Source organism: Phacochoerus africanus, chromosome 6, assembly GCF_016906955.1.
Source record: "Phacochoerus africanus isolate WHEZ1 chromosome 6, ROS_Pafr_v1, whole genome shotgun sequence".
Lineage (NCBI taxonomy): Eukaryota > Metazoa > Chordata > Mammalia > Artiodactyla > Suidae > Phacochoerus > Phacochoerus africanus.
In genome coordinates this window covers 81,547,730-81,574,175 of record NC_062549.1, presented here as the reverse complement: position 1 = coordinate 81,574,175, position 26,446 = coordinate 81,547,730, and the positions used below count along the sequence as shown (strand labels likewise).

General features: G+C 39.7%; 1 protein-coding gene across 2 annotated transcripts; it reads right to left on the bottom strand.

Moving 5' to 3' along the window:
• Positions 1 to 2,223: 2,223 nt before the first annotated feature.
• Positions 2,224 to 22,077, bottom strand: SELL (selectin L). 2 transcript variants are annotated; one of them, XM_047783981.1, is made up of 9 exons: positions 21,920 to 22,077; positions 20,998 to 21,079; positions 19,376 to 19,762; positions 18,386 to 18,493; positions 16,390 to 16,575; positions 14,974 to 15,159; positions 13,277 to 13,405; positions 9,503 to 9,521; positions 2,224 to 3,527 (listed from the first exon to the last, which is right to left on the bottom strand). In XM_047783981.1, the coding sequence occupies exons 1-9, from the start codon at positions 21,920 to 21,922 to the stop codon at positions 3,509 to 3,511; spliced, it is 1,119 nt and encodes a 372-aa protein (XP_047639937.1). In that variant the 5' UTR covers positions 21,923 to 22,077; the 3' UTR covers positions 2,224 to 3,508. The 2 variants fall into 2 exon arrangements, with proteins under 2 accessions (XP_047639937.1, XP_047639936.1); XM_047783980.1 differs by lacking the exon at positions 2,224 to 3,527 and adding an exon at positions 5,320 to 6,772.
• Positions 22,078 to 26,446: the final 4,369 nt, after the last annotated feature.

The following is a 26,446-nucleotide window of genomic DNA, read 5'->3' as shown; positions in this document are numbered from 1 at the left end:
CCATGGGTTATGAGTTGTTTTTGTGGTGACAGCTTTTCTTTCCTGAATAGAGCATGTGAACAGAAGGAAGAATCAAATTACTGTAGTCAAGAAAAGGGAAATTTTAGAAGAAATTTTGACAGAGAGGGAAACAAAAAGATGAGTCAGCTGGAAGAGAATAGGAACTTTAAAGGGGAAGAGCATAGATCTAAAGGATAACTTTATTAGTTTTCCACAGTATGAATAGGTCTATTTCAGACATGAGTCAAGGAACAGAGCAGTCTCAGGGAGCCCAAGGAATGAAAAGTAAAGCCACACATGGGAAGTGGGTCACACTTAGCGGACAGATTTTTCTCATCAGAGCTAAAGTCATAAGATTAAATTTTAATTGAATAAAATATTTTTTTTCCTTTTTTTTCTTTTTTTGTCTTTTTGCCTTTTCTAGGGCCACACCCACAGCATATGGAGGTTCCCAGGCTAGGGGTCTAATCAGAGCTGTAGCCACCGGCCTTGGCCACAGCCACAGCAACTGGGGGATCCGAGCCGTGTCTGCTACCTACACCACAGCTCACAGCAACACCTCATGGTTCTTACTCGGATTTGTTAACCACTGAGCCACGATGGGAATTGTTAACCACATGGTTCTTACTCGGATTTGTTAACCACTGAGCCACGATGGGAATTCCTGAATAAAATATTTCTTAAGGAAACTAAAATAATACAGCCCAGCTCCACTGAGCTCTGGTGAACAAATCCAGAGGAATGGATCATTCCATTTTCCTTGGACTCTGTTGGTTTTATGAAGGCTGATATTCTGGCTTATGGGAGAAAAGGGTTATTTTGTTTAATCTGGAGCACAACTTTACATGGAAGACAATGGTATCCCCATTTCATAAATAAACATGAAATTCAGAGAAGTTAATGACTGGCAGGGTCACACCAGAAGCAGGATTCCAGCAGTGTGGGTCTGATACCCCAACTCATTCCCTTCCATCATAGCAGAGCTGATCTGTGGTGAAAATCTGAGCAGTGGGTTTCTATTTGAACACAAGTGAAGGACCCCTTCTGGCTTCTAATCTCAGGAGAAGACCCAGAATCCTATACTAAGAATGCATGAAAGTCAAGATTTGGGTGGAAAAAAATTTCATACTCAACTCAATCATTGTAATAACCCTGTGAGGTCAACAAGGCATATTTCATACTTATGACTAAGTCTTAGGGAGTTTAAATCCAAGGTCTTTGAGAAATTTATCTTATGAATCTTTTTTTTTTTTTCTTTTTAGGGCCACACTCACAGCATATGGAGGTTCCCAGGCCAGGTGTCAAATCGGAGCTACAGTTGCCAGCCTACAGCACAGCCACAGCAATGTGGGATCCAGCCACATCAGTGACCTACACCGCAGCTCACGTCAATGCCAGATCCTTAACCCACTGAGCGAGGCCAGGGACCGAACCTGCAACCTCATGGTTCCTAGTAGGATTCATTTCTGCTGAGCACGGCGGGAATCCCATGAATCTTTTTTATGAATCTTATGAATCTTTAAGGAATACAGCATGATGTAATTCCTAAGATCACATAGTAGCCTTAGGGCTTAAGCATATGACCGAGTTTTTCAGTCTGTCTATATCTTACCCCAAAGAAGTAGCCTCCACTTGCACTCTTTCTCCTGATGTCCTAGTTGGATAAGCTTTTGCAGTCAGAGCTGCCATATGAGTCTGTGCACTGCCCAACTCTGAGAGATATGTTTTAAGCTACATGAATGTGAATGGCACATCCTCAATTTATGGTGCACAACATGGAGAATCATTTGTGACACCCCTCATGTAATGCAAAATCTGAGATGGCTTTGAGAAAGGAATATAAACTCATTACCAAAAAAAAAAACATTCTCATAACAAACACAGGTTTGTATTGAAAGCTGTATTGGCCAAAGGGCAAGCAGGTATTTTGAACTAGTTTTTACACAGGGCCCCATTCTCTGATAAGAATTCAGCCCTTGGAGTCCCCTCATGGCTCAACAGACTAAGAATCTGGCATTGTCACTGCCGTGGCTCTGTTTACAACTGTGCTATGGGTTTGATTCCTAGCCTAGGAACTTCTGCATGCTGTGGGCATGACCAAAAAAGAAAAAAGAGAGAGAATTCGGCCCTCGACATTAAATGTGTATCTGTTTGGGTCATCACATGCCATGGAGAGTGAGTTTGCAGTAACCATATCAGCAATACACTATTTGCTCTTTCTGATTTATTTTGAATACATTTATTTGATATTTAGTAAGAGTCAAGTAGTGAATTAGACACTCCAGGTATGTGGCACAATCTCTGCCCTTACAGGGAGTAGAATTTCACTGGGGAGAAAATATACATACCAAAATTTTAAAAATAAAAAACCAGGCAACATTAAAAAAAAAAAAACTGTACTTAGGTACAAAATTGAATGTTAACAGACTAATTTTTCAGTGGGAGGTCAGGAAGGGGAGATTGCCACAGTTTGGACTACTTAAGGACTAGTTATGAAAAAAGCAGCCAGGATAGTGGATGCCTGAGATGACTCATAAAGAGTAGACAGAATCTAGGTAGATACATGTGAGGACTGGCAGTGAGGAAGGAGGAGCATTTCAGCACAAGTCAAAGAATTCTTTCTACTTATTTTAACTCTCCTGTGTAGTATCAAAGAGATGCCCACAGCTGGCATTCTGGTAATGACATTTCTTTATTAATGATAGAGTGGTCATAAAGGAAACACTGATTTCAAGAAATCTAGATTGGGTTAATAAAAAAGAGACATCAAAACCCAAATCCAAAATGAACAAACAAAACAGTGCAAGCTTGCTTTCTCTTCTCTCCTTTTGTTCGGTGCTCATGAGATGTTGATGATGTGGAAGTCAGCCAAATGAGAAAGGGAGTTGGCTAAGGAGGTGGTAGACTGGAGTCAGTTAAATAGGATGGCCTCCACTTATAGAAGGTGAAGCCATGGTGCAATAGAATTTTTCCTATTGGGAGCAGAACCCCATTACTTTGCTGGAGTTAGAAAGCAGGATAATTTTATGAACTTTTTATAAGACTATGCTCTCAAAATATACTAGAGGGCAGGAGGGTAAAATGTATCACAAAAGTGAGCTTGTAGTTGCATATATATCAGATTTTTGCTGTATTTAGAAGTGTATGTCATCAGATACAGCACTGAATTGAACCTGGAAGCAAGAGTCAAGAAAGAGAGTAAAATCAGTATATTTGTATTCCACAGCAATTTTTTCCCTGTGGTCTTGTTTCTCCATGGAAAAGAGAATAAGAGACTGAACTAATAAAGACTACAACTGCCAACTGAAGGTGGGGGGAGCGGATGAGGGGCAAAATGGGAACAGACGGAGCGGCTGAAGTTTCATGCTGAAAACTTTTCAGATGCACTGAAAAACACACACTTCATCTTCAGTGCAGGAGATGCCACGAGGCAAAACTTGTCATGGACAGATCTGAAGGATCCAGTGATACTTCAGTATCCCAAGTATTTCCTTTCACACCAGGTGGTTTAATATGGATCATCCATGCTGAGTGAAAAACAAAGGAATATAAATTAAATTAAAGGGCTTAAAAAGTGCATAAGTAAAATGTTGGTAGTAAAAGAAAACATTCACTCAAGGTCAGAAGGGGAATGAAGAAGCTATCTTTCAGAGGAGTTACAAAATGCCAGGATATTCACTAAGGCACAAAAATGAGAAAAGAACCCTAAAGCAGCAGTTTTTACCCTTGCACACGCTCATGATCCAGACGTAATGTGAAAGTATAGATGCTGATTCAAGTCAGGGGGTGGGGAGGCTGAGATTCTGCATTTCTTTTCTTTTTAAAATTTTTTTTAAAAACCAAAAAAAAATTTTTTTGAAAAAGGGTGGGGGAAAAATGTATACATGTAAGAGCAACTTGATCCCCATACTGTACAGCGGGAAAAAAAATTTTTTAAAAAAGTGTCAGAGTTATACACAATGGAATATTTAAAAAAAAAGTTTCTGCACAGGAAAGGAAACCCTAAACAAAATAAAAAGACAACCCACAGGATGGGAGAACACATCTGCAAATGAAGTGACCCCATTTGAAGGGGTTAATCTTCAAAATTTATAAACACCTTCTGCAGCTCAATACAAAAAGACAAGCAACCCCTTCAAAAAATGGGCAGAAGATCTAAACAGACAATTCTCCAAAGAAGACATACAGATGGCCAAAAAATACATGAAAAGATGCTCAACATCACTCATTACAAGAGATATTCAAATCAAAACCATTATGAGGTACCACTTTACACTGGCCAGAATGGCCATCATCAAAAAATCTATAATCAATAAGTGCTGGAGAGGGTGTGGAGAAAAGAGAACTCTATTACAATGTTGGTGGGAATGTAACTTGATGCAACCACTGTGGAAAACAGTATGGAGATTCCTCAGAAAACTAAAAGTAGGATTACATGTTGATCCAGCAATCTCACTCCTGGGCTTCTATCCAGAGAATACCACGACTCAAAAAGATACATGTACTCCAGTGTTCATTACAGCACTCTATACAATAGCCAAGACATGGAAACAACCTAAATGCCCATTGACAGAGGAGTAGATAAAGAAGATGTGGTACATATACAAATGGAATTTTACTCAGCCATTAAGAGGAAAGAAATAACAGCATTTGTAGCAACATAGATGAACCTAGAAATTATCATGCTAAGTGAACTCAGTCAGTGAGATCCCAATGTCAAATGCTATCATTTACATGAGAAATCTTAAAAAAGAGCACAATGAACTTCTTTGCAGAACAGATACTGACTCATAGACTTTGAAAAACTTACGGTTTCCAAATGAGACAGGTTGGGGGTTGGGGGGAGGCACTGAGGGTTTGGGATGGGAATGCTATAAAATTGGGTTGTGATGATCGTTGTACAACTATAAATGTAATAAAATTCATTGAGTAATAAAAAAAATTGAAGTATAGTTGATTTACAATGTTGTGTTAGTTTCAGGTGTACAGCAAAGTGATTCAGTCATAGACATAGAAATATGTCTATTCTTTTCAGATTTTTTTCCCTTATAGGTTATTATAAATTATTGAATATAGTTGCCTGTACTATATAAGTTGGTTCCTGTTTTTTATCTGCTTTATACACAGTACTGTGTATATGTTAATCCTAACCTCCTAATTTATTTCCCTCTCCCTTTCTCCTTCTGTAACCATAAGTTTGTTTTTATGTCTGTCAATTTGTTTCTGTTCTGCACACAGATTCATTTGTGTCACTTTGGTTAGATTCCACATATAAGTGATATCATATGATGTTTGTCTTTGTCTGGCTTACTTCACTTAGTAAAATAATCTCTAGGTCCATCCATGTTCCTGCAAATAGAATTATTTACCTCTTTTTTATGGCTTCTAACAAGCTCCCTGGTAATGTGTAAGCGGCTGGTCCTCAGATCACACTGAGAGAAATCTCAGCAGTACAGGCTTTGTCTTCAGATCCAGTGAATATAAAGGACATTTTAGATAGATTTTGAACAGCAGAAAGCCAGAAAAGTAGAAGACAACATGTTCACATGGATAGAGAAATCAGAGAAAACCAAAATTCATGCAAGGTGTGGTGGTGGTTCTAAATGCCTGATTCTAGTGGCATAGGATTTAAGGAGATGATGACAAATTTAGTTTCATGAGAAAAAAAGTGGTATGTATGTGTGCACAAAACAACTGTCTCATTCTTGGAAAGAATAGGGGAGAACCAAATATGGTAGGTCTTAATAACACCTCTCAAAAGGAGAACAAGATTCTGAGATTCTGTTCTCATGATGAACTGCCAGAGTAAACCACAGTTCAGCAGCTGCAAACGTGCTTGCCAGTTATAGAGATGAAAATGTTTCTGAAAACAAAATCTCACATATACCCTCCTCTGAGGTTGGCATCGTATCTTCCTGTGTATCTTGGGTGTAGCTTTTACCCAGGCAGAATTTAGATTCTAGAAACCAAATGAGGTGATAAACAGAACCATTTTGCAGAAGAGTCAAAATAACCCAGCAAGAGTTGAAACCACAAATGCCCTAGGAGTCAGTCATTCACCAACCAAATGCTAATAGGAATAAGCTCAAAGGACTGTGAATGTCAGTTCAAGGACTTTAAATAAACAACAACAAAAACTGATATGTAGTGTTGAGTGTGATAGTGTTCATTTTACCTTTGGCTTTTTCTGGAAACACACCCTATTTCATCCACCCCACCCTTCCTCAGTGCCATCACACACTGGTTTCAGTGCAAAATAAAAAATTACACTACTGGAGGAGGAGGGTATCTGGGACTTACACCTCCAGCCTGGGCATCAAGATACCTGAGTTCTAGAAGCATTAAGGTTCAGAGCATGATCTTTGGATCTAGATGGGTACAAATCTCAGCTTTGCCTAGTTATTGAATTTCTCTCTTCCTTCACCAGTAAAATGGAAATATTAATACCTATACACACAGGATTTGTAGGCAAAATTTAATGATTTAAGACATGTAAAACACTCAGAACAGTGCACAGCATTGAATTAACATTTGATACATGTTTAATATTACTGAAACTAACTGTCACTAGCTCAAGGACTATAGGAAGGTTATTCAATTAGCTCAATTATTAAGAGAGTTTGAAAACCATGTCCATCGAGATCCTGTTCAGAACAAAAATTCTATGATTCTATGGTCACTTGGTCCAATAAATTTGAAGTATCCCAAGGCAGCTGGGCAGATATTTCTTTCTTGCCAGGTCCTTTTAGAATGTCTGGTGAAGAATTCAAACCTGTGTGGTGGAGCGAGACTTCCCTTCTAAATTCTGTTCACAGCACCCCCAATATATCCTGGGCTCTTGGTAGTTCTATCCACTGGGCTCTGACCATGCTTTCAGAGTGCCAGCATCATGCCACTTAACATCATTTCCCTCTTTTAGATTGCCTTTCCTGCTTCTCCCCATACACCTAAATCCTATCTATCCTTCAAAAACCAACCTAGGGTCCATCTTCTTTATAAGGTTTTCTGTGATCACCAAACTTCTTCTGTATTGAAAAGTCTTGTCTTCAATATAGACTTCACTGACCATTACACATTCTGCTTTGGTTTTTCCTAATTTTCTTCCTATCTTTCTGTCTTAACTCAACTAGATAATGATCTCCCTGAGGTCAGGCACAAGGACTTACTCCTTTTGGTCTCTCAGTCAAGCTTAGCACTGATCCGAAACAAAGGTGTTCAATAAACAGCTGGTTGATTGATTCATTTGAAAAATCGGTGAACCATTAAACTTAATATGGCAATTAGCTTAATATGGTGATTAACCCAACACTAATAATCTTCCTGCCAGAAGCTCTTCCTGTCCCCCAAGGTTATCTAAAAAGTTGAATTGATCTGCTTCCATCTAGTGGCAATTAAAACACAGGTGGTTCCTGTGGCCAGAAAACAGCTTTGGGTAGATGGTGCCAGAAAAGACTTTCACTCAGTGGGTGTGGGCATGAAAGAAATCTTTATATCTTGTGGATTTCCTGCCCACATAGATGGGGATGTCAGCCTAGAGAAGGGTCTAGGATCCTAGCTACACTATCTAGTGGAAGATAGGACAATAAAAGAAAATAGAACAAAAGAAACTTCACTGACCCTTTGTCCCTATCCAGTTAGCTCTCCTGACTCTCTCACCTCCTTTAGCCAAGAGATGATGTACATGTTGTACCTCCACTTTCTTACCTCCATGGATTTTTCAGCCCCTGGCTATCATGACCTCATCATTGAAAACAATTTCCCTCTGATACCATACTACATCCATGGAAACCTACTGGTTCTCCTAATAGTATTTGAGATCATTTCCATTCCCTTCTTTCCTAAGAGTCATGACCTCATCCTTTCCTCATTTTCCTTCTGCCTCTCTGGCAACCTTTTCCCATTCTCCTTTTCCTTAGCTGATTTGTCTGATACTGACTTTCCTCTGGTCCCTGCCCTCTCACCCACATCCTCTTCCATGCCTCTACTGCACATAATCTTGCGTGTTTGTACCTGTTCCTGAGATTCTGTGATGTGAGAACCTCCAAATCAATTTCTTTTGGTACAGATAGAACCAACAGACCACAGATGAGTCACAGACACCTAGAGCTGAACAGGTACAAAACCAAACCCATAACTGTCACCTCCAAAGCTTCTCATTCTTTGGGTTCCCTTCTCAGTAAAGAGGATAGCAGAGAGATTAACCATCCACCAGTTCCCAGATTAGAACAATGGTGACTGATTTGATTCTCTTCTTTCTCTCTTTCTTAGCCAGTTAATAATTGTATTTACTTGATTGTACCACTAGTTATCTCATGAACTCATCCTCTTTACTGTTGCCCTAGATAGACATCATCAGCTTTAACTTAATAACTTCAAACGCCTCCAAACAGTATTTTGCTTCACTCAGCTCCCATGCTGGCATCCTTTTATGCAAAGTGATCCTCGCGAGGTGCTCATTTCAGCATGGCATTCATCTGCTACAGCCTCTCATAGTAATACCCCAAAGACCTCAAGGCTAAGTCCATGCTCTTTCATATGGCTTATAAATTCTTTTATAATCAGCCCCTGTTGCCTCATGTCTCCCCAGTTTTTCTTTTGCATTCTAAGCTTCAGTTCACTAACCTACTAAGAACTTCTCAACAACAATCTGTGATTGGTGTTATGGTCGCCTGAACAAAACAACAGCCTCCTCAGGGACAATCTTGCTTCATTTCCTCTAGCATTTTCAAAGGGAGCCCTGTTGTCTAGCACTCTAGCTGTCACCAAAGTCTCATCTCCATTTTTCTTTTGACTGACGCTTCCCTTTCTAAAATTCAAAGCAAGTCACTAAACCCTGAAAGTGAGAAATGTTTTACCATCTTCATTTCTGCCAAGTTGGCCTTGTAGTTTCACATGCATGTATTTCTCCAGTTGAAGAAATCTGAAGTTCAAGACCAAACCAATAAACTGCCTCTTTAGGGGAAGCTGCAGGAAGAATTCATGCTCCCCACCTTTCCCACATTTCTGAAGGCCAGTGCTTATCAGAACAATCATTTACCTTCTAATGCCAAGCATTCACAGCCTAGGGTCGGGAATTATACTTTCTTTTTAGGGCCCAGGATTCATTAATTTTTCAATAGATGCTTGTTAAATTGACTGTTTCCTGAATGCTATATTTAGCATTACCCTCATGTTTAGCTAAGACAAGAAGAAATAAACCATAATGTTTCTGATCCTCAAAGAAAATTCAGGAGTGATCCGAAAAACTGTCTTTACATTAACTGGCCCTAACTTTGATAGAGCATTACTTATTCATTCATTCATTCAGCTCCACTGGCACTAAAAGATCTAAGCTTTTAAGGCAGGTTAGTAGATTCATTACTTTATCTGGAAACTTCATTTGGATGAGACCCCATGTAAATAACTACTAAGGAGTTAATGTGTCTACCTATAACAGGAAGTACCTTACAGGGGGTAGAGAAGAGATCAACAGATGTAGAAACTTCTTCCTGATAAAACTTACCTTCTCTGAGACTTTTTGCCTAAAAATAGAAGAGAAAAAAATGGCATCAGCAAAAGTAGACAATTTCTTTTTTTTTTTTTTTTTGCTTTTTAGGGCCACATCTGTGGCATATGGAGGTTTAAATTTAATACTCTAAAATGTTAGAAATTACTATTTTAAATATTTCTTTCAAAATTTAGCCTGCAGGTGACAGGAACCAAAAGCCCCTGAGCAGGGAGAACCGAATCAGAATGAATTTCAGATTCTGTTCATTTTCATATGACTTGATTTTTCCTTTAGGAATGATGAGACGCACAGAACAATACACGAGCAAGAATCTGTTTCTACTGAAAGAGTTTTTGTTTCAAGAAAAGGGAACTAAGAGGCACGTGCTCACTTTTGAGTCCTGTTATAACACTGTGTGTTAGTTCAAATAGAAAATTCTTCTGCGGGAACAAAATAGAGCCTTGTTAATATGAAGACCAGTGGGTTTTTTTTTTTTTTTGGCTTTTTAGGGCTGCACTCGTGGCATATGGAGGTTCCCAGGCTAGAGGTCTAATCAGAGCTGTAGTCCCCAGTCTACGCAACAGCCACAGCAATGCCAGATCCGAGCAGCGTCTGTGACCTACACCACAGCTCAAGGCGACATCAGATTCTTAATCCACTGATTGAGGCCAGGGATCAAACCTGCAAACTCATGGTCCCTAGTCAGATTCGTTTCCACAGCACCATGACAGGAACTCCAAGACCAGTGGTTTTAGGGGGCACATCTGGATGGGAGTCTGATCTCTGACTCTGGCCCCTGCTGCTATGGAATTTTAGAGATTTGATCTAAAATAGCATTGCCTCAGTTTCCTCATTTACTGAACAGGGCCAGTGATGATGACTGATTAGAGAATGAAGATGCTAGTGGTAAAAAAAGTATTTCTAGACAAGCCCCTTGTACAAGGGAGGCATGTCTCTGGAGCCCACCCTTCTTCCATTCTCAGAACACAGAAGCTAAAGTTAGGATATCAAGAAAACTAGGGCAGGGGCCAACATGCAATTTCAGAAGATCCATCTGAGGATAGCACAGGGTCAAGGTTCTGGTCATTTCATTGGTTACTATGCTGTAAAAATGTACGTGGCTACTTTTCCCAGCTTTCTGAACCCCTAAAGCCTATATACTTCTCAGATGGATAAATATTGTGTACATACAGATTTATTGCTTTTGACTTTTATCCTTAAAAGTCCATCAGTTATATTGTAGTAGAAAAGCTCTAGGGGTTTAGCCTGAGAACTTATGCATCATTCCTAATAATTGTCTCTAGGATATATTCTATATAAAGGATATAGATCCTATGTAGAATATAGGAAACATTCTTCATGTTTCAAAGAACTAGCTTACAACTAAATTTTTAAAAGACAAAAATCACTTGAAAGCTGGAGCTATCAGAAGGTGTTTCACAACTAAAGACAATTCAGTGTGAGATTAACCCTGACTTTCCTCCAAAATCATTGATCGTCTGGGGCTTCTCTTGTCTTGTTCTCTTTGTTGGCATAACTGTAACTAGCCTAACTGCCCGTTATCTGTTTCCTGTTTGCCCCACACTGATTTCCACAGTAGGGGCATGCAGTTTTCAGGTTATCAGTTTGAGATCTTGTACAGAAATGACTCCAAGGTAAAAAATTTAAAAACAGCCCCACTGCTTTTCTCATCACTGCATATCAAACACCCCCCTGCCCATACCCCACTACTAAATACACATGACTTCAATTCTATTCTTTTTATTCTATAGACATTTATTAAAAGATTTGGGAATTTGGGAATATCCTCCTTACTAAGGTGACTCACAGCCCAATAGTTTTTTAGATAACAGTCCCCTTATCCCAGAGGGCAGAGTGTAATTACCCACTCTGTTCTCTACCCCTCACTCCTACCATCCTCGTCTGAGGTAGGAGGAAGGGAAGGATGATGGGGCTCAGGTTTTAAGTCTCAATGGAGAGGATAATCAACAGTGGGGAGAAAATCTCATTCTTTTTTCCCTTAGTGCAATACTTAAATAAATAACAAAGTATCTAAGATGATGGAATTCAATCTTAGCAGAAGTTCCAAGAGCAGCAGGAGAGACATTTTAAGTGCTCAGGGCTCTCACTTTCTAGTTAATTGAGTTCTTTCAACAGCACCCCCTCCATTTTGTTTCTGGGTTGGTTATGAAACATATCTAGCACCCTTCTTAAATTTGGAATGAAAGATCACGTCACAGCAGAAGACCGTGAGGGATTGGTAGACAGTATTCCTGCAACTACCAGTGAGAATGGGTGGTGAAGCAGCCTTTACATGTTCACGGGACAGAAGACATACTAATTCATTTGATGGAAGTGAAATTCAAATGGCAATCAACCGATCCCAAAGGCAACACAGAACAGTTGGCCAGCAGTTGTTCTGAGGTTATTGATGGCCCCTGAACTTGAAGCAGAACTATCTGAAAAGCTGCCTAATGTCCATGAATGTCATACTTGCAAATGTTTCTACCTGACAACTTCAAACACATGTGGCAGCACACACCCAGGGTGTGCCACAGACTGTGGGCCTGTAACCAGCAGGTTGGTTCAACCACGTGTGGCGGCATACACCCACGGCCTGCCACAGACTGTTGGACACACTCGGGAGGCAGTGAGGGGAATGTTGCTGTTCTTCTCTGGTAGTGTTCCATCTACTGTTCCAAGCAGCAGATACTAGCTTCTTAGGGCAGCCTTCCTCATCCCGTTTCTTTTTCTTTTCTAGTCCAGAGTGGAGGGGAAACATGAATTGGGGTGCATTTGGTAAAGCTGTGATCTTAATGAATAGACACTGAGGGCATTCTCTTGGAGTGCAGAGGGCTAAGGATCTGGTATTGGATCAGGCATTGTCACTGCAGCAGCTTGGGTGGCTGCTGTGGCATGGGTTTGATTCCTGGCCCAAGAACTTCTGCATGCCATGGGTGCAGCCAAAAAAAAAAAAAAAAAAAGAAGGAGTTCCCATCGTGGCGCAGCGGTTAACAAATCCAACTAGGAACCATGAGGTTGCGGGTTCAATCCCTGGCCTCGTTCAGTGGGTTAAGGATCTGGCGTTGCCGTGAGCTGTGGTGTAGGTTGCAGACGTGGCTCAGATCCGACATTGCTGTGGCTCTGGCGTAGGCCGGCAGCTACAGCTCTGATTAGACCCCTAGCTTGGGAACCTCCATATGCCGTGGGAGCAGCCCTAGAAAAGGCAAAAAGACAAAAAAAAAAGAAGAAGAAGAAGAATAGACACTGAGTGAGGAGAAAATGTGTGGATTTCTCCCAAGGGACAATGCAACTTCCACATGTCAGGAGCCACACGGGTGTCTGACTCTTGACAAGGTTAGTTGTGTGTGGGAGCAGTGCCTTTAAAACCTTATGGGACATTAGGTTCAATTCCTAGTAGAATTTCACTGGAATCAAAAGCATCTTGGCTCTTATAGGTCAGAGATTACATACCCTTTTTAAAGAATTAAATAATAGTAAGGAACCATTACAATTTCTCATTTGTCTGTTAACACCCTAGCAAGGTGCCTTGAAGATAGCAGGCATTTTTAAAAGACATGTCAGGTGAAAAGCAAAAAATCAGCCAACTTATTTTAATGAAAGAACGTACTGGGCTGCTTCACACACCTCCAAGGACGGATGGCTATGGAACCCAGAGCGTGCTATCCTGCTTTAGTTGAAGCTCTCATACTTAATTTCCTGTGGGTTACTACTTTTTTTTTCCACGTTAAAGTGACATCATTTTCATATGAAGGTAAACACACATACCTTTTTTTAATTTCCTTGCCAGAAAAATGATAAATGCCAACCCTGAGAATGCAGTAACAATGACTGCCACAGGAATGAAGAGGGGGTTATAGTCGATCTCCTTATTTATTGAGAAGTTCCTGTCCAGTTCTGAAAGAGAAACAAGTAAGGCACATGGCATGATACCCAAAGCATTGTTTCCTTAGTGCCTTCTCATGATATTAAACTTTATTCCTCCTTACATCTTCTGGTAATAGCCCATTGGACTCTTTTTGACAGATGAGGAAATTAGCATGTGAAAGCCCATGATGAACCTATAACAGAGGCAAAACCTAGACCAACTTTTCTAGTGCAATTCCTACAGAACCTCAGTCCTCAGAGTTGTGATCCATGGAATTCCTGGGCCATATATTTAAAAATTTTGGCAAGAAAGTCATCCTTGTAATTATATCTTCAAGGCCTGTTCAATGGTTAGGACTCTGAAACACAGAGAAGGGCTAAAAGGTCTAATAGGACTTCAGGAAAAATAAAATAAAAGCGAACTGGACCAGGCAACTTCCAATCAAAGGAAGCTATTAATGCTTTTACTTGGAATCAGCAGTGCAAACATATACATGTGTTGTTTACATGCCAAGGACCTGTACTAATCTGTCATTCAAATGATGTATTCCTACCATTTCCCTCCACAAATAAGTCAAAAGATATATCTACATATCCTCTAATAAGTGTGAACTAAGCTCACTTGGAGACCTTTATTGAAAAAAATATCAATATGAAAAAAACCTATCTTCTGATACCATCAATTGAAGAGACTTACTTTTACATATCACTGGGTCTGACTATCCCTGATTCTTCACATTAATTATTTTGATGAACCCTTTCAAGGTGCTTTCATCTCCACACCCAAATGTATGACGGAAAGGAGGTGAAAGTTCCTTGAGGATCTGAACAGAGGGCATCAATGGACTGCACAAAGATGAGGAAGCAGACAGCAGCCCAGCCTTAAAAGGAAATGCCCCATAAACCTGATACACAGTATTCTCCAAAAGACCCCATGCCACGTCCTCCGGTTCCCTACCCCACACCCTGGCCCTGGGCCACAGAAAGATCAGCTTCTCTGATAGCTTCTACAAACAAATCCTTCTCTTTAAGACTTCTGTTATTGGTACAGATGGTCTCAGGGGCAGACAGGAGTAACTATTCTTTCACATGCTAATTTAACATGCATTAATTTAGCACCTGTTGCCAGCCACTGTGTCAGGGGAGACAATGGAGTGATAAGGAAGATGCATTCCTTAGGCACAGACAGATTTGGGAGGCATCAGCATAGGAATAATTGAGAAGTATCCATTACTTTGGGAATTAGGTGGTCATTGGTGACTTTTGTAGAGACATTTTAGTAGAGTAACGGAGAAGTAAGATTGTAGTGGAATAGAAGAATGGATAAGAAATAAATCAGTAGAGACAGGTGAGTTTAGAAGTTAAAGGTTAAGATAGGAGGAGTTGAGAGTGGCCAAAAAGAAAAAAAAATCACTGTCATCGAAGGTAGAGGCAAGAGCAGCCAAAGATTTTATAGTAAATTAATGTGTACAAATTTATTTTTAAGCCACATACATTTAGAAAAATAAACTTAAAATTTCAATTTGTCATTCCCTACCATCTGCTCATCTATCAGCTACTTCTTTAAGTCTTCAGTGTAGTGGGGCAAACTTACTCACTTTGACATATCGGACTAGGACTGGACCAGTTTCCAGATGATCCACAAATAGTTTTCTTCTCCCCGATTAACTGTGTTCCTTCTGAGCAGTTGAAGGTACATGTGGAGGTAAAGCCAAAGCTGGCCAGAGGGTGACTACAGTCCATATTTCCCAAATCAGGTGCTGTTAGGGGCTCACACAGAATCACTTCAAAGAAAAAGAAAGAACATGGATTTCTGAGCAGAGACCCTCCCATGACCAGAAGGTTTTAGCCAAACTGCCTGACTCAACTGTGGAACCATCCACGTGAATCTAGACATTTCTAATTTCTAGAATGACTTTGGACGATGCTTCCAGATTTAATTTTCTTGAGAATGAAGGAGAGTGGTGAGTCAGAGGTGAAGCCAAGGGAGCACAGAAAGCCCTTGCAGGGCAGCGGAGGGGTTGGGGAGAAGAGGGACGGAGTGGCTTCTCCAGGTTGCTATCCCAGCCCTGGTAACTCTCCAACTCTGCTGGAAGTGCCATGCTACTTGGCCTTGTCCTCCTCCAAGAGCTCCTATGGAACATTCTCAATGAATGTAGAGAATTTCTACCCCTTTCCCCTATTCTAAAGCCTCCCCAGTTAGTTTTGAAGAACATTCCAATTTTGTGAAGTCACTCAATTTTGTAAAATTCAGCGGGTTGGTCAATTTGTTCTATGATTTCAAAAAATGATTTGGATAGTTCTTTTGAGAATTAAATCACTTAAACTAGTGAGTCAAAAGTATGAGTGTAGAAAAGGTAACCAAAAATTCTCAAGTTTAGACATCATCAGTTTTCTTTCCCCTAAAGGGATAATCTTGACAGTGAAAAAAGAAGGAAAAAAAATAAACACTATATTTAAAAAAAAAAAAAAAAGCCAAGAGATGGTGTTTTTGTTTTTCACAGAAGTTGCTATTCTCCTGACAGTTCATGGAGGAGAAATGTAAAAGATGATTTGAAGGTTAAACCAAATAAAACAATTTTAAAAAGACCTCTAATCACCTGAGAAGGAAACTGTTTTGTGTTAAGTAGGACCCCACATAAAATATGTGTTATTGAAAGGAGAGAAAAACTAAAATTTAACTGTGGTTCAGCAAGACCAACAGCTTATGCCTTAGCAATGAGAAAAATAAAAATGAAATAATATAAAAATACAGTATAACCACATTGCATCGCTGAAAAAAAATGTATATAGTGAGATAACCTCAGAGATATTTGATTGTTATTTTTTGTTTGTGGCTTTCCTTTTTAACTTTAGTACAATGACTTCTTTGAGAAGCATGACAACGTAATCTAAATTAGGCTGAATTATGATTCAGAAGAGGATGCAGCCTTCTTAGCAATACTCTACTGAATTTTCTCAGTTTGCAGTCCTAGGACTGCCACGACAAAGCTCGAGTCTAAACAGTTACTCACCTCTACAGGTTGGTTCTGGAGATGACCAGTTTCCAAATGGTCCACAAGTGGTTTCTTCAATCCCAGTTATGTTAGTTCCCTCAGAGCAGCTGAAGGTACACTGGGATGTGAAGTAGAACTTTCCCAAAGGGTGAATACAGGCCATGGTACCCAGCTCTGGGTCCTCCAGAGGCTCACACTGAGTCACTTCAATAAGACAAGAAACAGCTTTGAGCAGTGTTAAAAGGACATGATGATTGGGTTTGAATCTTAGCTCTGCCACTTGACAACCATTTAAATCATTATTTTAAAAAAAGGATGAAACTCAGTTCAGAAATTACTACAGTTATCTGGGGGAAAGATAATGAAGGTAATGGTGTAGGGTTAACAAGCAGAAGACAAACTGGAGAAATAGCAAGCTATAAATGTGAGTTAGTGTGTTACTTTGCAAAAATATAGGGAGTGGTGAGAGAGTTTTATATCAGAGTACACATGTAAGTGTGGCACCACATACTGAGATAAGGAATACGAAGAGGGCAGCTGGCTGGGGACAACTGATTTTCTCAGTCTTTATGGCATCCCAAAGATTATGCTTAGCATATTTGGAGCTCAGGTCTGGAAACAGGTTTGTAAATCTAAAAATGTCTAGGTTTGACAAAAGAGGGTTTGTAAAGTCAGAAGAGCGAAAGATGAAAGATTGAGGATGGGAAATAACAATAAGTGTATGAGATTGGGTAAGTGCCCATGAAGAAATACAAGGAGAAATGATCATAGGTAGAAAGAAAACCAGGAGAATGATATGACAGAAACAAAGACCAAAAAAAAGTTAAAATGTTCAAAAAGGAGTGAACTGGACACGCCAATGATATAAGAATTTTTAAACATTTAGAAATGGAGAGAGGGTAAAGTTTTGGGTAGAAGTCTTGGCTCAGGAATTGAGTGAGATGAGTCAGATCAGTTCCAACTGGTTGATCGTTTACATTTATTTTGGCTTCTTTATTTAGTCATTGCAAACATCGCTTATTTTCCTATTACAATTTTCTATGTTACGCACCAGATACTTCAAACACAGTTTTGAAACTCAACCAATATCAATCAAAGGACTTAAAGTTTCTTTCAGTAGTGAGTTGACTCTAGGTCAGAGGCTCCTTGTCTTTGAATCTACTCTGTATTTTTTTTTCTGTTTCTACTACGAGTCTGAATGATTTCCATAGACTCCTAATGATGCTATCTTCTTACTTTTTGTTCTCCAATCCATCTTATGCACTGCTTCTAGGATAACTGCCCTAAATGCAGGTGTTAAAACCTTAAGTGAACTCTCATTGTCAAATAAAGGCCAGATTTCTTCACTCGGCAGTTTTCAGTCTCCACAGGCTTACTCCAGTCTATCTGACTTTCCATCAAACTAAATTGTGGACACCTATAATTTCCTCTAGTTAACTACCAATCTTTTAAGGGCAGCATCTAAAATAGATTTGCCTTTTGTGTCCCCTGAAATACCCAGCCCAAGTGAATGTGTTGGATTTATTACTCTATTCTCTGACCCATACTATGTGTTATTATGTGACCTTTTCTCTTTGGCCTTGCCCTTTAATGACTTTGAGGATGACATAAAAAAGCAAGGTTACCTTCTGGGCAACTCACCCTCCTAATGATAAATGGTACCGTTTCTTTCAGATTCAGGGTTCTAATGAACCCAACAAGCTCACCAGAATATGAGTTCCTTAACGGTAGGAATCTACCATGTGTGGTTCATTATTATAATCCTTACAGCTTTTATCTGAACACAGCCTTCTTTGTGGCACTCACCAAGACTTGTTGAGAAGTGAATTGAAACTTCATGCTGACTTATGAAATATTTACGGAAAGGTAACAATATTGTGCAAGCATAGCCTTCTGATCAAAACTTCTCATTTCTCAGAATGGCTAGTATCATTTTGCCCCAACCAACTTCCATAAACAATAACAGCCTCAGTAACTTTACATGGAAAGAAACAAAGAAGTGAAACAGGCTTACCGAACTGACACTGGGGCCCGTAGTACCCTGCATCACAGTTGCAGGTATAATTGTTGATGACTTCCACACATTGTCCATGGCCACTGCATGACCTGGGCTGACAAGAAGCTTTAAGAGGATCATAAATAAAGCATTGAAAGGTGAATAAATTTTTAGTTCTTTCAGATATAGATAACTTTTGACTGTGACTCTTTCAATAAACAGGAAAAGTTTATTTGTACATTCACAGCATTTTTGCATAAAAACCATGTTAAATTTTTTATTTATGTAATATATTTGCCATACAGCCACAGACATTTGTTTTGAGAACGAATTTACTGATGCTAACACTCTATAACATTTAGGGGAAACTTAGTGACATACACTGAAACTTGAAATTTTTTGCTTTTACTGTAGTAAGTAGGTTAAATGATGACCTAACCCCAATCATTTCTGCAGTATGCTTGGTAATCCCTTTCTTTAGAGAAAGTACTGAATTAAGATTAGAGAGTTTTAACTTGCTAAAGTAGTAGCAAGTCCAAGGTATAAGAGACCAAATGAACAACGTTTTACTGTTAAAATATGACCTGGAAAAATACAGATGGCTTTGGAACTGCTGTAATTATCTCAACAGAAATTTTCATACGCCACAGATAATGAAACACTGCAGTGTTTCAAAATATAGAATTATATAAGATTAGGCCAAGAAGGAAGCCCATAGCACCAAGCCACCAAGTAAACAAGGAGGAAACAGGTGACATGAATCTGACATCTTGGCTGAGCTCATCTCTCTGCTTTCAGGAACTCCGATTGTCTAGTTCTGCCTCTTTTCTTTCTACACATATTTATCATCTTGTTGTAAATCGATCAGGGGTAGAGATTTAGAGTATGGGGACCAGCCTCACAGACCAAAACTACTCAGAAGTGACACGATTCAGTCTTAGAGGATTGAACCCTTCCTTCCCTTCCCTCTGCCCTTCCTGACAGCAGAACCTTTTGGTCACTTCCTACCTGTGTAACAGAGGGCTCTCTTGGCTTTGTGGCAGGCATCATCATTCCACTTCCCGGAGTCTTTGCTCCTTTTGATGTAGATCTCCACACAGTCCTCCTTAGTCTTCCTGTTGTTGGGCTCCCCATCACCCCAGTTTTCCGCCTCTTCGGTGAGAGACTTATTGGTTCCCACCCAAGTCCATACCCCTTCCACCTTCCGGATTCCTATCCAGTAGTAACTACGACTGAAAGGAAGCGTCTTATTCAGGTACTCAATCTCCCCCTTGTTTTGTATGGCAACCAAATCTGTGTAATTTTCTTGACAGAACTTCCTAGCCTTCATCCAGTTCATGGGTTTTTCAGAATAGTGGTAAGTCCAGCAATCAGTTCCATGATATGCAAAAAAATCTGAAAGACATCAGTGTAAACTTTGTAGATTCAGTTACAGCTGAAAAGAACCCAGAACTCGGGCAGGATGAGCCAGCCACTTAGAGATGAGGAAGCTGAGAATTACCTTTTTGAGGCCCTGGGACCAGTCATTTGCAGATTTAAAGTAGAACCTAGACCCTTTTGGTCCTAATAACTTTTCACCATAGTATAGAAAACTTTTGCTCAGAGCTCTGTTTTAGAGAATTTGGCAGCTTTCTAGATTTATTTTCATAATTTTTTTCCTCAATTTAAGTAAAATTGAACAAACATATTTAAGAAATTCATCTTTGTCTTAGTTGCTTTCAACATTTAAAATTAATTAAGTATAATATCATATAACTTTAAAATTTACTGTCTGCTCTTTTATTCTGAGATAATTTCCTAAAGAGCAACATTCATGTTGCTAAGGGAGAAGCAAAATAAGGACAGAAATAATGGCACACTTTTAAGTAATCTTTTTTATATGAAAAAGACAATGTTTTACCATAGGAAGAGCTACTCCTGAGAAAGTATACAGCCCAAGACTTATAGATCTAGCTAAAAAAGAAAAAAGAACAATTTACAAAACCAAATGATGTCGGATTATGAAATTGATTTAGATTATGTTCTGCACATAATGATACTCAGCTGATGGTGTTTAATAATCTTATGGGTGCTTCAAATATGAGGGCTTTGAAGAAACCGGAACAAACACATAATCATACAATGACACCATAGTAAGATATGCCATCTAAGCATGATATGATCTATGTGAAACACTATTATGCCATAAGGTAAAAGTTTTCACAGCCAACACCATTTACTGAGTTTTCACTGTGTAGTGCAAATATTATGGAGAAATTCCAAAGAAAACATAGATCCAATTTTTATAATTTCCCTATGATTCTGGGAAAGGAATAACAAAGGCAAAGAAAACATAATCTTGATCAAATTAAACATATCAAAAATATACAGAGAACTGGGAAACAGTTACAATTGATGAGTAAAGTATGTCATAAAATAAACCCTGCAGTGGGGGATGGGGCGAGGTTAGGAGGTTTTTGGGGAAGTATTAAAGGTGAGAGGAGGAAAACAGATGTTCAGAGAAAGGGTAAAATTAACAGCTATCTACCTAATAATTTTACCTGTGACTATGTACACCCAGTGGATATTTACCAAAAAGATGGACATAAATATTTTTAAAAGCTTAGCAATAATCAAATATCATAACGTACCACAACAAAGCATAGTCAGGACCCACAACTTGAAGACATTCCATAAGCCCCTCTGAGCACTGTGACATTTCCATGGAAATATCTGCAAATAAAATACAAAATTATACTCAGATTTATACGCTAAATCACAATTTTATAGCACTTTGAGGCAGTGCCTACAACTTTCTTAAAGTTCAAAGTATAACATATGCTTACTAACCCTGTCTAAAATAAGAGATTTCTCAAATGTGTGTGAAAAAGTAGAATTAAATTTGCCTCAAAATGGATTCAGAGTTGTTTTTTTCATATTTTAGCCTCAAGTTGTTAATTGTTACTTTTCTGATGTATTCTACATTTTAGGTTTTTTTTGGGTATCTATTTTTCTGCTGAGCTATTTGGTATATAGTACGTATATTTCTAAAGTGTGCATTGGCCCTTAATGAACTATTGATGTTTAGATTTAATGCTAAAAATCACACACTTGACTGTGATGGGTCAATGCTCCAAAAACCAAAAAGAATTAGGTAACCAAACAGATGTTACTCAAAAAAAAAAAAGGAGTTCCTTTTTTTTCAACTAACAAGAAACACATTTTGAGCAACTCAAATTATAAGACCACAAGTTTTTCTTCACAGCTTAAAACCATATTTTCTGAAGTGTATCACTTCTCAGGTAACCCCCGAGAATTTTAGTGACAAGAGTGCTCATTTCAACAAGATAAAAGTACTTCAAGAACCTCACCAGAGATAAGCCAAAGAGAAGGAATCATCATATCTAAGAGGAGAGATTTTTGGAGCACATTTTAGACTCAATATTTTTAGTTTTCTCTTTTTAAACCCCCCAAATAAAATGTGTTTCTTCTTGTCCTTTGCCACCTGCCTCTGCAATCCCAAGAAGATATTCTGTTTGAGCATCTGGAAATCCTTTAGGCTGAAAAGCTTACCATGGCTTTGGTTGGCCCTTCTCTAATGCTTCCGTAGAATTTCAGCCTCTCAGCTCAGCACCAGGGGTCTCCGGGCTTGCCCAAGGCTGAATGTGCAGGGAGACTGCTCACTGTCTCCAGAAAGTCTTACTTTCTTTTATTTATCTAACCAAGCCTCACATCCTTCCCCTCCCTTGCTCCCTCCCCTTCCCCCACCTCTTCTGCTCCTCTTTCCCCACCCCTTTCCTAACACCTCCCCTGAGAAAAACAGTTACTGACCAAGGGTATTATTGCTACATTCTCCATTCTTCTCTCTTTCCCCCTCCCTCCTTTCCTTCATACCTTCCTTTCATCCTCATCCTCCTCTCATCTTCTACCTCTTCCTCCTCCTTCTCCTTCTTCCTCCGTCTCCCTCTGTCTTTGTCTCTCCCTCTCTCCTATCTTTTTATAAATATTAAGCTAACTCCTGGCCATCCATGGTAGAGAACCCCTGATAACTGCAAGCACCACACAATCAAAACAGTATTCCAACAAATTTATAAGGTCTGTTAAACTTCAATAGAGCTAACCCAACAAACTGGATTAATGTCAGCTCCTTCTCCTCCCTCTTTCCTTGCTCACCCCCTAGTGGATGTTCTTGTTAACAGCGCCTCCTGAAGGTGAGCGCTGAAGAGAGCAAAGCAGCTCTAGCTCTAGCTTTTCGCCCTAGCAGGTCTCAAGGCCTACAAATACCTTCACATTTCTGGAGTATAAAATGTAAAGGAGATAGTTTGAATATAAAATTAGAATCTGGGAGTTCCCGTCATGGCTCAGTCGTTAAGGAACCCAACTAGTATCCCAGGATGCAGGTTTGATCCCTGGTCTTGCTCAGTGGGTTAAGGATCTGGCGTTGCCATGAGCTGTGGTGTAGGTCCCAGATGTGGCTCAGATCCTGTGTTGCTGTGGCTGTTGTATAGGCTGGAAGCTGTAGCTCTGATTCAACCCCTAGTCTGGAACCTCCATATGCCATGGGTGTGGCCCTAAAGACTAAAATTAAATGAAATTAAATTAAAATCCATATTATGAAGGCAATGGAAAGGAAGAGCTACTAACATAATCCAACTTGCATTTTTAAAAATATAATAACAACAATAGCTCAACACCCCAGGTTTATTACCTTAATCTTTATAAAGCTTAGCTACTTCTGCTTCCCAGTGGATACCATTATTATCTCCATTTTAAAAAGTCTCAGAGAGGTTAAGAAAGTTGCCCTAGTCACTGAGCTAGCAAGAGACACAGTTGAGGTTTTGAACCAGGGCCCGTCAGTTCTGAAAACTGTGGTCTTGATTAAGCTGTACTTATGGAAGGAGCTTAGGAGACACAATGAGATGGGGACCAAGCCGGAGGCAAGAACACTTGGAAGTGTCAATGCTCTTGCAACAACCCCGAAACATTTCTAGACGTGTATTTCGAAGTCCTTTCCTTCAATTCTCTTTTGTCCCATCAGCTTCCCCCCACACCCATTTCCTGAGACCACTGTTGCTAAGGCCCTCCACTTCACCAAAGCCAAAGCCAGTTATCTGCTCTCATCTTATTTAACCAGTCAGTTCCTGGATTTCCTCCTGCTGCACTGACTAGTCCTTCTCTCTTTCACTTGTCGATTCCTCCTCTCTCCAACCACCAGGACTTTGGCGTGTTTCAGTGCTCACTGCTTTTCTCCCCTTATTTACTCTCACAGGCTTAATGATCCAATCCTGGCTCTTAATGCTGATTACCATCAAAATGATGATGACTCTCAAATTTCTATTTCCAGTCAGGCCATCCCCCTGACCTGGGAATGTTCCCCATTCCCAGTCAATGGGAATATCTCCATTTAGTTACTTAACAAGCCTCTCAAACTGTACATGTACCAAAGTGAATTTCCAAATTTCCTCCAAACCTGGCAGGCTCTTCTCAAAGCCTTTCTGATCTCAGTAAATTATAACCCATTCTTCCAGTTAGTTAAGCCAAAGCTTTTAGAGGTAACCGGGACTCCTTTCTTCTTCTCACAATGCACATCCAATATGTCAGCAAATGTTTTTGGCTTTACCATCAAAATATTTTCAGCATTCAATCACCTATTCTATGACTCATCCAAGCCACCATCATCTCTCACCTATATTATTATTGCAAAAGCCTCCCATCTGGACTCCATATTTCTACTCTTTTCCTCTTATGGCCAGTTTTCACCAAAATAACTTAAGTCATTCAGTTAAAATATATATCCTTCAGGAGCCCCACCAAAAACAAAATTGACCCCAGCTGGGTGAATTCTTCACCCACTGAAGAGTCTTTACTGGAGGGGCCCCTTACAATAGATTAACAATAAGATTAAGAGAACAAACAAGAGGAAATAAGACACTTAGAGACTAGTAATATAGGAAACTACTGCATTCCCTGGGACTGAAGATTCAAGGGGAGAAGATAGTGCATCAGAACCCAGTGAGGACAGAGACCCTAAAGGAGAAGTTACCCATCAAGAGCTGTAGAGCAGGAAGGATGCAGAATCTTCCAGAAACAGCACCAAAGCAAGGAAAGAGGAGTTAAGAAATGCCCTAGTCACTTTCTCTTCTTTCTCAGTCTCCAGTTTTCTGCAGGGGCCTGTTCTTAGTCAAACCAATTGAAAACCAGCCCACCAGTGACTGGGTGATGCAGTCTGCAAATGTCAGCCCCCAGGACACTGAGCAGAGCAGAGTGGGTGTGGATGCTAGGTGACGGCTGGGCAGGGGAGAATATAATAAGCACAGTGGAACATAAGTCAGACCACGACATTCTTCTGTTCAAAACCCTCCAGTGGCTTCTCATCCCACTCAGAGTAAAATCTAAAGTCTTTCAGATTTAGAGTATAAGTCCCTCTGATCACCTTTCATCTTCTAGACAATTCACCCAAGTCACTGTCTCCTGACCTGACCTTTCTTTCCTTCCCAAATTCTTCCTGTCATCCTCTGGAATTCCTGCTGCACAATCAACAAACTCCAGTATACGCTCCAGTTCCTCTCCAGACTTTCCTCTACCTCCTGCATTAACAGGAACCTGGCCTCCTGAGAATATCGCTTCCCCTGCAGATCTTTCAAAGTGATAATGTATATTCTTTCACACTCCACACACCTCAGGGTTGGAAAGCAGAGTTGATTGTTCTCCTTTATGATAAGTACCTCTTACCAATCTTATTTTTCCAGCTTCTTGTTAAAAAATGAAAGAAAAAATAAAATAAAATAACTCTTCTTCGTTGAGGCGCATGACATTGAGATATACTGTCTTCTCACAGTTCTCATTGCAATGACTCACCAGCCCCTCATGCACTGATCACCGGCACCCAGCTCCTGGACTCCCTCTTCCTTTAAGCGACTCCTGTAATCCTGTGTGACTTCACCATCCAGGTGTGCAACCCCTCCCACAGCTTGGATTCCCAGCTCTCCAGCATTCTCCTCCACTCAGCTTCAGCTACCTTCTCTCCTGGACATAGCCTTGATCTTGACATCACCCAAACTGTATCAACTCTAAAATCACATAATCAAGCATCCCACTCTTTAATCAAACTGTATTCTTATAGATTAAAAAAAAAATTATTAGACCGTATTTGATTTACAATGTTATGCCAATTTCTGCTATAGAGAAAAGTGACCCAGTCATACATATATATTATACATTCCTTTCCTATATTATCTTCCATCACACTCTATCCTATGAGACTGGATATAATTCCTTGTGCTATACAGTAGGATCTCATTTTTTATCGATTCTAAATGTAATAGTTTATATCTACCTATTCTTACAGATTTATTACTTAGGTATCTCAGCATTGCTTCATAATCCAACCTTTTTAAACCTCCAGGCCATTAACTAGTTCCTTCACTTTCCTCCTTTTTTATTTCCATTCTATTCTGCATTATTGCCAAATGTATTTTGCTCCATAATTGGATTTTAAAATTTTTGCCTTGTGAGACAACTCCTTCCATATGTGAAAAGCTGTCTTGCTTCTTAAGATGAGCCAAAATCTCTATCCATTCATCCACTTATTTATTCATTCAACCAATATTTGTTGAGTATCTACTGTGTCAGGAATATGCTAGGTTCTAGGAATACAGCAGTGGACAAGGTAATTTGTTCCTACTCTAAGAAATGTAGAATCTAGTAGGGAAGCCAGATATTAAACAAACAATTGCAGAAATAATTATTTAGTAACAATTAAAGGAAGGAAGAAGAGGAGTTCCCATTGTGGCTCAATGGGTTAAGAATACAACTAGTGTCCACGAGGATGCAGGTTCGATCCCTGGTCTCGCAGTGGGATCCAGCGTTGTTGCAAGCTGCAGCGTAGGTTGCAGATGCAGCTGAGATCCTGCATTGTTGTGACTGTGGTATAAACCTGCAGCTGCAACTGCAACTCGACCCCTAGCCTTCGGAACTTCCATATGCCTCAGGTGCGACTCAAGAAAAAGAAAGAAAGGAAGGAAGGAAGGAAGGAAGAAGAACATGAGCTGTGAGAGCATTAAAGAGGTGACTTAGTCTAAGGAGTCAATTGTCATGAAG